Source organism: Mobula birostris, chromosome 21 (assembly GCF_030028105.1).
Source record: "Mobula birostris isolate sMobBir1 chromosome 21, sMobBir1.hap1, whole genome shotgun sequence".
Taxonomy (NCBI): domain Eukaryota; kingdom Metazoa; phylum Chordata; class Chondrichthyes; order Myliobatiformes; family Myliobatidae; genus Mobula; species Mobula birostris.
The window spans coordinates 48,278,763-48,291,875 of record NC_092390.1 but is presented as its reverse complement, the minus strand read 5'-3'; the positions used below and the strand labels follow the sequence as shown (position 1 = coordinate 48,291,875).

The following is a 13,113-nucleotide window of genomic DNA, read 5'->3' as shown; positions in this document are numbered from 1 at the left end:
AAACATTGCTTCCATTTCCAACATATCTCTGCGATGAATGTAACAAAAATTAAATTGCGGAATAGACTGGACATAAGGAACCCTGTTCGAGTATCGCTGTCTCCCATCACCCTTCGATAGGGCCATCTTGTTGCAGGAAAGCAAGCCCAGGGCTCCCACTGATTCAGCGATATTGGTGCATTGCAATGATTTTATAAGTTCATACGGGGAAAATATGCACTGTGTTTAATATTCAAACGTTACTTAAAATGTTATGATGCTATTGACTTATATAACCATATAACAATTACAGCACGGAAGCAGGCCATCTCTGCCCTTCTAGTCTGTGCCGACCGCTACTCTCACCTCGTCCCACCGACCTGCACTCAGCCCATAACCCTCCATTACTTTCCTGTCCATATACCTATTCAATTTTTCTTTAAATGATAATATCGAACCTGCTTCTGACGCTTCTACTGGGAGTTTGTTCAACACTTACTTCAAGCTCCCCTGTCCTTCCCTGATAATTGACTTATCGCTATATTCATGCGAGGAAAATGCGCTGTGTGTTTAATATTAAATTCGTTAGATAAAGCCTTTTAGAAATGAAATTGAGTGTATTAGCCACTTATCACCGATATTCTGGTCATGATTAACACCCCCCCTCCGAACAGAATCGCCAAAAACGATTTTTAGAAAAATAATGGGCACGTGCACGCATTCGCAAATAACGCATGTGCACTGCTGCCTGCGCAAGGCTTCATGGTCATTGTAGTCTTTCTCTGGGTAAACACAAGGTATTTGACTGCTACTCTTGTCCGTTGGCAACCATCCTGCCTCTCCCCCCCCCCCCCCCGCCCTCGGTCCGCCGGTCCGCAAGAATATTGTCAACATGAAACTGGTCCACACTGCAAAAAAGGTTGGGGAGCCCTGTTCTAGATATATCATCTTGACCATTGTGGTAGTCATCTCAATTAAGCAGAAAACAATTGTAGAAAAGTATATAATATGTATGTAATTAAGAATTAGTGGCTTAAAGGGAAATGGGTATTCCTCTGCTGCCTTCAAATTGGTGCAGCCACCAATATTTGGCTCCATTCCAGGTGATCCCTTCAGTCTCTTCCCTTAGAGTAATTATTTCCCAAAAATCCGAGCATCTGCGGAAAGAGAAACACAGTTAATATTTCAAGTTGAAGAACCTTTCTCAAAAATGTTAACTCATCAAAGTTCAAAGTAAATTTTATTTTCAGATTGCATATATGTCACCACATACAACCCTGAGATTCATTTTCTTTTAGGCATACACTGCAAATGGATAGAATAGTAACCATAATAGGATTAACGAAAGATCAACCAGAGTGCAGAAGACAACAAACTGCAAATGCACATATAAATAAATAACAATAAATAACAAGAAGATGAAATAACAAAATAAAGTGTCCTTAAAGTGAGATCATTGGTTGTGGGAACATTTCAATGATGGGGCAAATGAGTGTACTTATCCCCTTTTGTTCAAGAGCTTGATGGTGTGCGGTAGTAATTGTTCTTGAACCTGGGAATGAGAGTCCTGAGCCTCTTGTACCTTCTACCTGATGGCAGCAGCAAGAAAAGAGCATGGTCTGGGTGGTGAGGATCTCTGATGATGAATGCTGCTTTCCTATGGTAGCAATTTATGTAAGTGTGCTCAATGGTTGAGAGGGCTTTACCTGTGATGTACTTGGCTGAATCCACTACCTTTTCAAAGGCATTGGTGTTTCCATACTGAGCTGTGATACAGCCAGTCAATATACTTTGCACTACACATCTACAGAAGTTTGTCAAAGTTTTTGATGTCATGCTGAATCTCCATAGACTTTAAGGAGGTAGAGGTGCTGCCGTGCTTTCTTCCCAAATGTATTTATGTGCTGGGGCCAGGATAGGTCCTCTGAAATGGTTACACCAAGGAATTTAAAATTGCCTCTCCACCTCTGATCCTCTGAGGAGTACTGGCTCATGGACCTCTGCTTTCTCTCTCCTGAAGTAAACAAATCAGTTCCTTGGTCTTGCTGACTTTATGTGAGAGGTTGTTGTTATGACACCACTCAGCTAAATTTTTGATCTTACCACCTTTGATATGGCTCACAACAGTGATGTCATCAGCAGATTTGAATATGGTGTTGGAGATGTGTTTAGCCACACAGTTATAGGTGTAAAGTGAGTAGAGCGGGGGGTGGGTGGTGGTGGCAAGCACATTCTGTGGTGCACCTGTGCTGATGGAGATCATGGATCATGGATCATGGATTGTGGATATCTTATTTTCTTTCCCTAGAAGCTGCTTGACCAGCTGGGTGTTTTCAATAGTTTTGTTTGTATTTCAGATGTTCACCATTTCCAACTATCTTAAATTTTATATCTCAGCAAAGTTGAGTAAAGTATTATTTGAGATTGGGTTTTATTAATGATATGAAAATCCAAAAACTGCAGATGCTGGAAGTCATATAAAGACAGCAATCAAAGTGGACTAGGCTTTTAGCTGCATTTCATCTATTTCTCTTACCTCTGGTCTCACTCCCTCTTCTGAATAGAGCAAGAACAGAGTTCTGTGGGTCTTACCTTGTCAACAAGTCTCAACATTCCTGAATCAAAACTTGCGATTTCTACCAGTTCCAACAAAATTTCACTATCAGACATAGCATCCCTTGCCTTTCCTTTTCAACACTTTACAGGGATTGCTGTCAGTCCAACCCTACTGTTTTCTCACTTTACGCCACTTTTCCATGCAGCTGCAAGAGATGCAATACTTGGCCTTTCACCACCTGTTCACAATATCCTGGGGCTCAAGTACTCTTTCCGAGTTCAGCAATGTTTCATTTGCATATTTTCCAATCTAAATGCTGTATTTGATGTTGCAGAAAATCTGCACTGATTGGGTGATCACACCTATTTTCAGTCTGCTAGTTACCTTCTATTTTAATTTACCATACCATTTTTAGTCTGACCTTTTACACAATGTAGTCTCCTACACTGTTTAATACTTGAGGAATAACATCTTTCATTTTGGCATGTTGCAGTCTTCAGGACTCAACATCAAAATCTTCAACTTTAAGTAATTCATTCTTTTGTGTTCTTATTAATGTCAAGTTTAGTTAAACTTCAAAACCTAATTAAAGTTATTCACTGCTTACATTTTCTACCTCAGTAATGAATGAATTGAAACTATTCTCAATATACTGTACATGTCATCAACATCAAACTGTTATCTTTATCCTCAGTCATCACAATGATCTGTTCCACTAAAAATACTTATGCAAATTTCTTTTGATATTTAAAATTATTTTTAAAAAGCTCATGTCCCAATGGTATGATGACCTTCAGAAATATGTAGAAAGCAAATGAATAATTTCATGACAAAAGCTGATTCCATTTTGCAGCTGCATAATAGGTTGTTTGTAGCATAAATTTACATGTTAAATTTATGACAATGCACATAGAAATGATTTCAAAATTATTGGCTCTGTTATTTTAATGAACAACAGGTGGAGAATGACATTATGTATTGATTAACCCCAGCAATGGAGAAGATCTTCCTAAGGTCAATCTATTATGAATTATTTCTAAGGTCTAATTTTGTACATACTATTCTCCTTGCTTCGATATTGCTTGGCAGATAGGACCTGTGTACATACATCTACTGATGCTTCTGGACACATCTTCAGTGATGTTCCTGGAATCATCGGGTGTTTCGGGTCTTTCAACATCATACACCCTCCTCTAGGTGACCCAGCCAGGGCTGATCAGACACCAGCTTGTGTCCAGGTGGCTAGGTACTTATGGCTCCATGGTTCCCCTCTTTTGAGCCACAGCCATCTTGAGACCCTCTCTGCTGCATCGGTGGTACTGCAGATGGCTCTCCTCTTCCTCTCTCCCTCGATGCCCAAAATGCTGAAGGCTCTAACTAAGGAACGGGCTGCGAATCCCCTACAACCAACCTCCACTGGGAGACACCTCGCTCTCCATCCAGCCTGCTGACAGTTGCTGACCAGTCCTGCGTTCTTGGAGAGCTTCCTTTCAAAGGCCTCTTCCAAGCTATCTTCCCATGGGACTGTCAGCTCCAGCAGCACCACTTGCTTAGTAGACTCAGACACAGGGACAATGTCTGAGCGCAGGGTGGTGGCTGCGATATGGTTGGGGAACTAAAATAAATCACAGAAAAGAATATCAAAATTACTGTCTTAAGGCATTGCTAAAATGAAAATACATGGTGAATTAATATATTATTACGGTTTCAAGTCATGACATGCAAACTCAAGGAAATGTGAGCATGCGGGTTCTTCATACTCAGCATGGAATGCATTTATAGCTGATAGTACTTTTCATAATTGCTGTTTTTTTACTGTATACTGTAATTGTAGTCCACATGATATGGCAAAATGTGTTTGATTTGTGCACGAAAAAAAGAGCTAGTTTTAGTGTTGGTGAATGGGAAAGATCACCTTTCGTATCATGCTTACCAAAACTTCAAACTGTAGTGGAGTATTATCCAGCAATGTAAGAATATTTTGTCATAATCCAGGTTCAATGCCCACAACATGGAAGTGGCCAGACTTGGGCAGTACTATAATATTTGCAGACCTGTTAATAAAGGGAAATTTGTGCAGAAGAAATAAAAATATATAAATCAACATGGATTATGCTCTTGCAGGAGTTAAGATAGTTTTAGAAGGAAATCTGTTCTATTTTGATGCTACTACCATTCTGTTCTAATTGATTTTAGAATCCTTGACCTGGATCTGGTGGTTCGTGATGAAGATGGCAATATTTTAGACCCTGACCAAACTAGTACCATCAGTCTGTTTAGAGCACATGAGGTGGCATTAAAAAGGATAGAAGAAAGAATCCAGGAGGAAAAGGTAAATAAACAAATAAACTGCTGGTAGGTCTAAATTTGTTTTTAATATTTATACATAATCTGTTAATTTTGATTGTGTGTCAGAGTACCTTCAATAGGCAAACCTTTTGTTTTAATATCCAAATAATAATGGATCATTTTGAGATTTGCTTAGAAAAATAAATGTACAATGTGTCCTGTAAGCCTTTTACATTCTGTGTGTAAATTATAATCAAATGAGCAAGAAGGATATTATGAAATTGACTACTGAGATAAAACAGTACATTTTCCAACTAATACATATAACTTGTTTATAATTCCTAAATTCCTGTTTTCCCCCAATTTCCACTTTCCTTCATACATTTGTTCACATGTAAAGCAACTGAAATGATTGCATTATTGACTGCGATTTATATCTCAAAATTAGCGTTCCATGTTTTTTAAATGTTCTAAGAAATTTGATAATAAAATTTAAAAGAAACGAACCACCAGCTATGACCCTTGTTTCACTTAAAGAACAGTACCATAGATCTGAGGGCGTTTCAACAGCTAAAACCCTTGATTCCTTTTGAATGAATTTCCTGTAAACTGTCAGTTGAGTTCATTTAATTTCCCACATGTGTGTCTGTGCAGACCAGGATAAAGGACACTTTGTCATTGCCTGTTAGTCATAGTACTTCCGCGGTTAAACTAGAGTTATTTGAAGATATAACTATTTTCAGAAATGTGCATTTCTTTGTTATAAAATTCCCTACTTGACAGACACCAACTGAGATGCGCTTGATTGTTTTTCTTTTAATTTGTAAGCAGTTGTTGATTACAAAGCCATAACTGTTGTATTGTGTGAAATTGGATAATTCACTAAGTAAGATATGTGGTTGAGTAAAAAATGGATTTATGTTGGCCACTTTATTTGGAATCTTCTGCCACTTTCTCTGCATCTTCAATTCTCTTTATACAGTATCTTGAATGATTCTTTTTATTTCCTTTGTTTCAAGGAGAAGAAAGCAGACATCCCACCTCTCCCGGAACTTCTGGGAGTCTCCCGCATATTAATGGTGGCTCCTTGATGCCCGCAAATTATATACAATATCACGGAAATCAATTTTTTTGAGAGCGAGCGAGAGAAAAGCAAGAGAGAGCGCGAGAGCGACCATGCGAGAGAGAGCGAGTGAGCGAGAAAGTGAGCAAGAAAGCAAGCGAGAGAGAGCGAGCGAGAGAGAAAGCAAGCGAGAGCGTTTGAGAGCGCGCGAGCGACCACGAGAGAGAGAGAGAGAGACAGCGCGAGCGAGAGCGCGCCATTGCAGAGTGTTCCAAAAAAAATAAAACTTACATCACCCTAGACTACACTAAAGTGTACTCCTGCCTAAAGGGGTCAAAATAATGACAGTGTTGCTCGCTGCACTGTTTGCAACAATGACTTTTCTATTGCCCATGGTGGGTTAAGACTGTAAAAGACATGTTGAGGTGAGTTTAACAGGTGTCATTCGTTCATTAGCATAGCTAACGTTATTTAAACTAGCTGGCCAGCTGCTAAGGAGCTACTCTATTTCAGACATCCCACCTCTCCCGGAAGTCTCCTGCAAATTGATGGTGCTACCTCCCTGAAATGAGTTTTTGCAGGGTGGGATGTCTGAGAAAGTAGATTTCTTAGTTGGGCCTAGGCCGTCTAGTGAAAAGCAAGATCCTGATGCAGGATTTCAATCAAAAGCACTGACTGTTCCTTTCCTTCCATAGATGGTGTTCATTGTTGCTAATGAAAAGTACTGTCTATTTTGCAGGAATGTGTAAATTGGCAAACAAAACTATTGCTAAAGAAAAATATTTTTGAACTAATGCTCCAAATATTGTTTGTGCTGCTTTGTATTTGTTGTTAGGTTTCTGCGTTTGTTTTGTTTTGTTCATTTTCCCTGCTGTTACTTATGTGAAATTGAATTCGTTTCATAGATCATATTTTAACACATGGTCTGAAGTTGTTTAAAAATAGTGTGATATATGGAGGGTAAAACACTGATATAGACAATAGATAATAGGTGCAGGAGTAGGCCATTCGGCCCTTCGAGCCAGCACCGCCATTCACTGTGATCATGACTGATCATCCACACTCAGTATCCAGTTCCTGCCTTATCCCCATAACCTTTGATTCCGCTATCTTTAAGAGCTCTATCCATCTCTTTCTTGAAAACATCCAGAGACTTGGCCTCCACAGCCTTCTGGGGCAGAGCGTTCCATATATCCACCACTCTCTGGGTGAAAAAGTTTTTCCTCAACTCTGTTCTAAATGGCCTACCCCTTATTCTTAAACCGTGGCCTCTGGTTCTGGACTCACCCATCAGTGGGAACATGCTTCCTGCCTGCAGAGTGTCCAATCCCTTAATAATCTTATATGTTTCAATAAGATCCCCTCTCAGCCTTCAAAATTCCAGTCTATGCAAGCCCAGTCGCTCCAACCTTTCAACATATGACAGTCCCGCCATCCCGGGAATTAACTTCGTGAACCTCTGTTGCACTCCCTCACTAAATATATTTAATCACTAAATGCAGAGAAAGATTTCTCTTTGAACCTCAGTTATTGTCTAGTGGGATCCTGTTGGTTTAATTTCAGACATTAGACAAAATGAGCTGTATGCAATGCAGAGTGTTAATAGCAGTGGAAATGTAAGCTTACCAATTATTTAAATAATCTATTTTAATGATTTAAATGCAGCCAATAATTTTAATAGCAAGATGGGGAAGATGAGTTGGCTTTGCTGATGGATTCAAATAAGAACCAAAGAGAAATCTCGGAGGACAAATAAATGCTCATTGGGCGGAAAGGTCTGCTGTGTGCTGTATGCCCTATGGGGTCCTGGTGCCTGCTTCAGTTTGGGAGTGCCCTGTAATATTATTCCAATTTTGCAGAGACTTAATAGTTGTATGCTGCATATTGTACAACCTTGCAATTTGAAGACAGCAACAGATGCTGATGCTGCACATAGAACAGCCTGCAGCCCTTGACAAAAGCTATTGTTGGCAAATGTGCAATAAAAATGTCAATCAAGCTTTAGATGATCTGAGCAATGGGATCAACATGCATGAAACAGTGCACCCTAACGCCTTCACCATGTTTTGGGAGATTTTAACCAGGCCAGTCTGAAAAAGTCACTAAGCAACTACCATCAACAAATCACTTGCAATACCAGAGGAAACCACACACTGGACCATTGCTACACCACCATCAAGAAATTACTCCCTGAGTATAGGCAGAGACGAAGACTGCAGTAGTGAGGACTAAGAAAGTATGGACAAGGGAAGCACAGGAGCACCTACAGGACTGCTTTGAATCGGTGGACTGGACTGTATTCAGGGATTCATCTTTCAACCTGGACGAGTATGCTGCAGTTGTTACCGACTTCATTTAAACCTATGTGGATTAGTGTGTGCCTACGAAGACTTACTGTACATTTTCAAACCAAAAGCGGTGGATGAACCGGGAAGTACGTTGTCTGCTGAAGGCTAGGTCTGTGGCATTCAAGTCTGGCAAACCCAGGCCTGTACCAGAAAACCAGGTATGATTTGCGGAGGGCTATTTCAAGGGTGAAGAGACAATTTCAAATGAGGTTGGAGGTGACATCGGATGCATGGCAACTCTGGCAGGGTTTGCAGGACATTACTTCTTACAAAGCGACACTCAATAGTATGAATGGCAGCAATGCTTCATTGCAAGCTGAACTCACCACCTTCCATGCTCGCTTTGAAAGGGAGAACACAACTACAGCTGTGAAGATCCCGTTGCACCTGATGACCCTGTGATCTCTGTCTCAGAGGCCGATGTTAGGCTGTCTTTAAAGAGAGTGAACTCTTGCAAGGCGGAAGGTCCCGATGGAGTAGTTGGTAAGGTTCTGAAGACCTGTACCAACCAACTAGCGGGAGTATTCAGAGATATTTTCACCCTCTCACTGCTAGAGTGGGAGATCCCACTTGCTTCAAAAGGGCAACAATTATATCAGTGCCTCAGAAGAATAATGTGAGCTGCCTAAATGACTATCGCCCAGCAACACTCACATCGACAGTGACGAAATGCTTTGAGAGGTTGATCATGACTAGATTGAATTCCTGCCTCAGCGAGGACCTGGACCCATTGCAATTTGCCTATTGCCACAATAGGTCAACGGCAGATGCGATCTCCATGGCTCTCTGCACGGCTTTAGACTACCTGGACAACAAAAACTTCTACTCAGGATGCTGTACATTGACTATAGCTCAGCATTTAATACCATTATTCCCACATTCCTGATTGAGAAGTTACAGAACCTGGACCTCCCTCTGTAATTGGATCCTCGACTTCCTAACCAGAAGACCACAATCTGTGTGGATTGGTGATAACATATCCTCCTTGCTGACAATCAACACTGGCGCACTTTGGGTGTATGCTTAGCCCACTGCTCTACTCTCTATATACACATGACTGGCTCGGCTCAACTCAAATACCATCTATAAGTTTGCTGACAACACAACCATTGTTGGTAGAATCTCGGGTGGTGACGAAAGGCGTACAAGAGTGAGATATGCCAAGGAGAGGAGTGGTGCCACAGCAACAACCTGGCACTCGACATCAGTAAGACAAAAGAGCTGATTATGGACTTAAAAATGCAAACATGAGGAATTCTGCAGATGCTGCAAATTCAAGCAACAGACATCAAAGTTGCTGGTGAATGCAGCAGGCCAGGCAGCATCTCTAGGAAGAGTTACAGCCGACGTTTCAGGCTGAGACCCTTCGTCAGGACTAACTGAAAGAAGAGCTAGTAAGAGATTTGAAAGTGGGAAGGGGAGGGGGAGATCCAGAATGATAGGAGAAGACAGGAGGGGGAGAGATGGAGCCAAGAGCTGGACAGGTGATTGGCAGAAGGGATATGAGAGGGTCATGGGACAGGAGGCCCAAGGAGAAGGAAAAGGGGGAGGGGGGAAATCCCAGAGGATGGGCAAGGGGTATAGTCAGAGGGACAGAGGGAGTAAAAGGAGAGAGCGAGAAAGAATGTGTGTATATAAATAAATAACGGATGGGGTACGAGGGGGAGGTGGAGCATTAGCAGAAGTTAGAGAAGTCAATTTTCATGCCATCAGGTTGGAGGCTACCCAGACGGAATATAAGGTGTTGTTCCTCCAACCTGAGTGTGGCTTCATCCTTACAGTAGAGGAGGCCGTGGATAGACATATCAGAATGGGAATGGAACGTGGAATTAAAATGTGTGGCCACTGGGAGATCCTGCTTTCTCTGGCGGACAGAGTGTAGGTGTTCAGCAAAACGATCTCCCAGTCTGCGTCGGGTCTCGCCAATATATAGAAGGCCACATCGGGAGCACCGGATGCAGTATATCACCCCAGCTGACTCAGAGCTGAAGTCTCGCCTCACCTGGAAGGACCGTCTGGGGCCCTGAATGGTGGTAAGGGAGGAAGTGTAAGGGCATGTGTAGCACTTGTTCTGCTTACAAGGATAAGTGCCAGGAGGGAGATGAGTGGGGAGGGATGGGGGGGGACGAATGGACAAGGGAGTCGCATAGGGAGCGATCCCTGTGGAAAGCAGATGGGGGGGGGAGGGAAAGATGTGCTTAGTGGTGGGATCCCGTTGGAGGTGGCGCAAGTTGCGGAGAATAATATGTTGGACCCGGAGGCTTCTTGCAATTCCTCCATCTCCGCCGCATTTGTTCTCAGGATGAGGCTTTTCATTCCAGGACGAGGGAGATGTCCTCTTTTAAAGAAAGGGGCTTCTCTTCCTCCACCATCAACTCTGCTCTCAAACGCATCTCCCCCATTTCACGCACATCTGCTCTCACTCCATCCTCCTGCCACCACACTAGGAATAGGGTCCCCCTGGTCCTCCCTTACCACCCCACCAGCCTCCAGGTCCAACATATTATTCTCCGTAACTTCCCCCTCCCCCTTTTCTTTCTCCCTAGGCCTCCCATCCCATGATCCTCTCATATCCCTTTTGCCAATCCACTGTCCAGCTCTTGGCTCCGTCCCTCTCCCTCCTGTCTTCTCCTATCATTTTGGATCTCCCCCTCCCCCTCCCCCTCCCACTTTCAAATCTCTTACTAGCTCTTCTTTCAGTTAGTCCTGACGAAGGGTTTCAGCCGGAAACATCGACTGTACCTCTTCCTAGAGATGCTGCCTGGCCTGCTGCGTTCACCAGCACTTTGATGTGTGTTGATTATGGACTTCAGGAAGGGTGAGACGAAGGAACACATACCAATCCTCATAGAGGGATCAGAAGTGGAGAGAGTGAGCAGTTTCAAGTTCCTGGGTGTCAAGATCTCTGTGGATCTAACCTGGTCCCAACATATCAATGTAGTTATAAAGAAAGCAAGACAGCGGCTATACTTCATTAGGAGTTTGAAGAGATTTGGCATGTCAACAAAATACACTCAAAAACTTCTATAGATGTATTGTGGAGAGCGTTCTGACAGGCTACATCACTGTCTGGTATGGAGGGGCTACTGCATAGGACCGAATAAAGCTGCAGAGGGTTGTAAATCTAGTCGGCTCCATCTTGGGGACTAGCCTACAAAGTACCCAGGACATCTTCAGGGAGCGATGTCTCAGAAAGACAGTATCCATTATTAAGGACCTCCAGAACCCAGGGCATGCTCTTTTCTCACTGTTACCATTAGGTAGGAGGTACAGAAGCCTGAAGGCACACACTCAGCGATTCAGGAACAGCTTCTTCCCCTCTACCATCCAATTCCTAAATGGATATTGAACCCTTGGATCCTACCTCACTTTTTTTTATTTATACAGTATTTCTGTTTTTTGCATGTTGTAATCTATTCAATATACATATACTGTAATTGATTTACTTATTTGCTATTATTATTTTTAGTTTTATTTTTTTTCTCTTCTGTATTATGTATTGCATTGAACTGCTACTGCTAAGTTAACAATTTTCACGTCACATGCCAGTGATAATAAACCTAATTCTGATTCTGAACTATATAAAAATTATTGATACGAGTTAAAGATTTCTTCGATTTGTAAAATCCTGAACATTATCTGAAAGGCTGTAGTTGCTGTTTCGTTAAGTAATTCCAAAGAGAATTTGGGAGTTAATATTCCTTTAGCCTTGGTCCTGAAACACAAGCAATCTTAGGAAGTGCCAATCTTGTAGCATTTATCTACTTGAAACATGTTTTGAAGATGCTTGGAAATGATCCAATTACAATGGACTGCATTGCAAAATAACCTGCTGTCAGGTTATTTAACATTTTAAAGACTAAAAATTATATAAAAATTATCCAAGTGAATTTCTCAGCAAGACCATTATTTATTTTACAAATTTGTGCTGGGTTAAATGGGGTACTAAGCAAGTAGCAACACAGCAAAGTAATTTGTGGACATCTTTTATTTTTTGGTGTCTGTGCTATGTAAACATACAACTTAATGTGAGGTTCCTTTTTTCAATATTCTCTATCAATTAAGTGACATTTTGTAGCTGCTTGCTAGACGATTTTTATAACCTCTTATGTGTGATAACACTTTATCTCATATAGTTAATGCAGTCTTGTTTTAAAATGGAGTCTATGTAACTCATATTGATGTAATGCGAGTTACTTAAGACTCTGTTATAATGAATATAAGAAGCCTTTTCAGTATGTAACAATAGTAATCTGAGAGTGGTTGAATTTATTTTCCACTTTCTAAATAATTCCACATTTTTAGTTATCATTGTAAGTCTGTTTTTAAAGGTATTCTGTGCATTTTCCTTAAGATAGCACATATCACAAAGGTAGCAGTCTGAAAATATATTTCCATTAGGTTGTGCCTCCATGAATCCTGAAAGGAGACTGCAAAGAAAATAATGTTTTGTTCATTTTCAGAAAAGTTTAACAGTGCTTGTCTCTGAAAGATCAAATTTGTCTTCACTACTATGCAAAATAAATAACAGCTGCTATCGAGAATAAACTTAAGTGTCAAGGAAATAGGATTTGGAAGGGGTGAGGCAAAACCAATGTTGTTTTTGAAGCTGGTGATATCACAAGTAAACTGGGACTGGACTTATTGCCTAGAAATTGACCTGTTTGTGCCGGATTCTAATTCACAAGTCATACATAAAAGACAAAATCTGATGAGGAGTCTTGGCCTGAAATATCGATTGTTTATTCCTCTCCATAGATACTGTCCCACCTGTTGAGTTCCTTCAGCATCTTGTGCTTGTTGCTTTGGATTTCCGGCGTCTGCAGAATCACTTGTGTTTAGAGAAAAATCTGCCTGCTTTGGATGTGTTTAAGCTT

At 41.3% G+C, this 13,113-nt stretch overlaps 1 protein-coding gene across 3 annotated transcripts in view; it reads left to right on the top strand.

The window, feature by feature from the left end:
* Nucleotides 1-13,113, top strand: part of dock1 (dedicator of cytokinesis 1) — a 555,786-nt gene that overhangs the window by 95,376 nt on the left and 447,297 nt on the right. For 2 of the 3 annotated variants that reach the window (XM_072239408.1, XM_072239407.1), the window contains exon 7: nucleotides 4,733-4,868. In XM_072239408.1, coding sequence (XP_072095509.1) covers nucleotides 4,733-4,868 — 136 coding nt within the window. Of the gene's footprint in view, nucleotides 1-4,732; nucleotides 4,869-5,936; nucleotides 6,314-13,113 lie in introns of those variants that run through there. The other variant, XM_072239409.1, reaches the window with a different exon arrangement.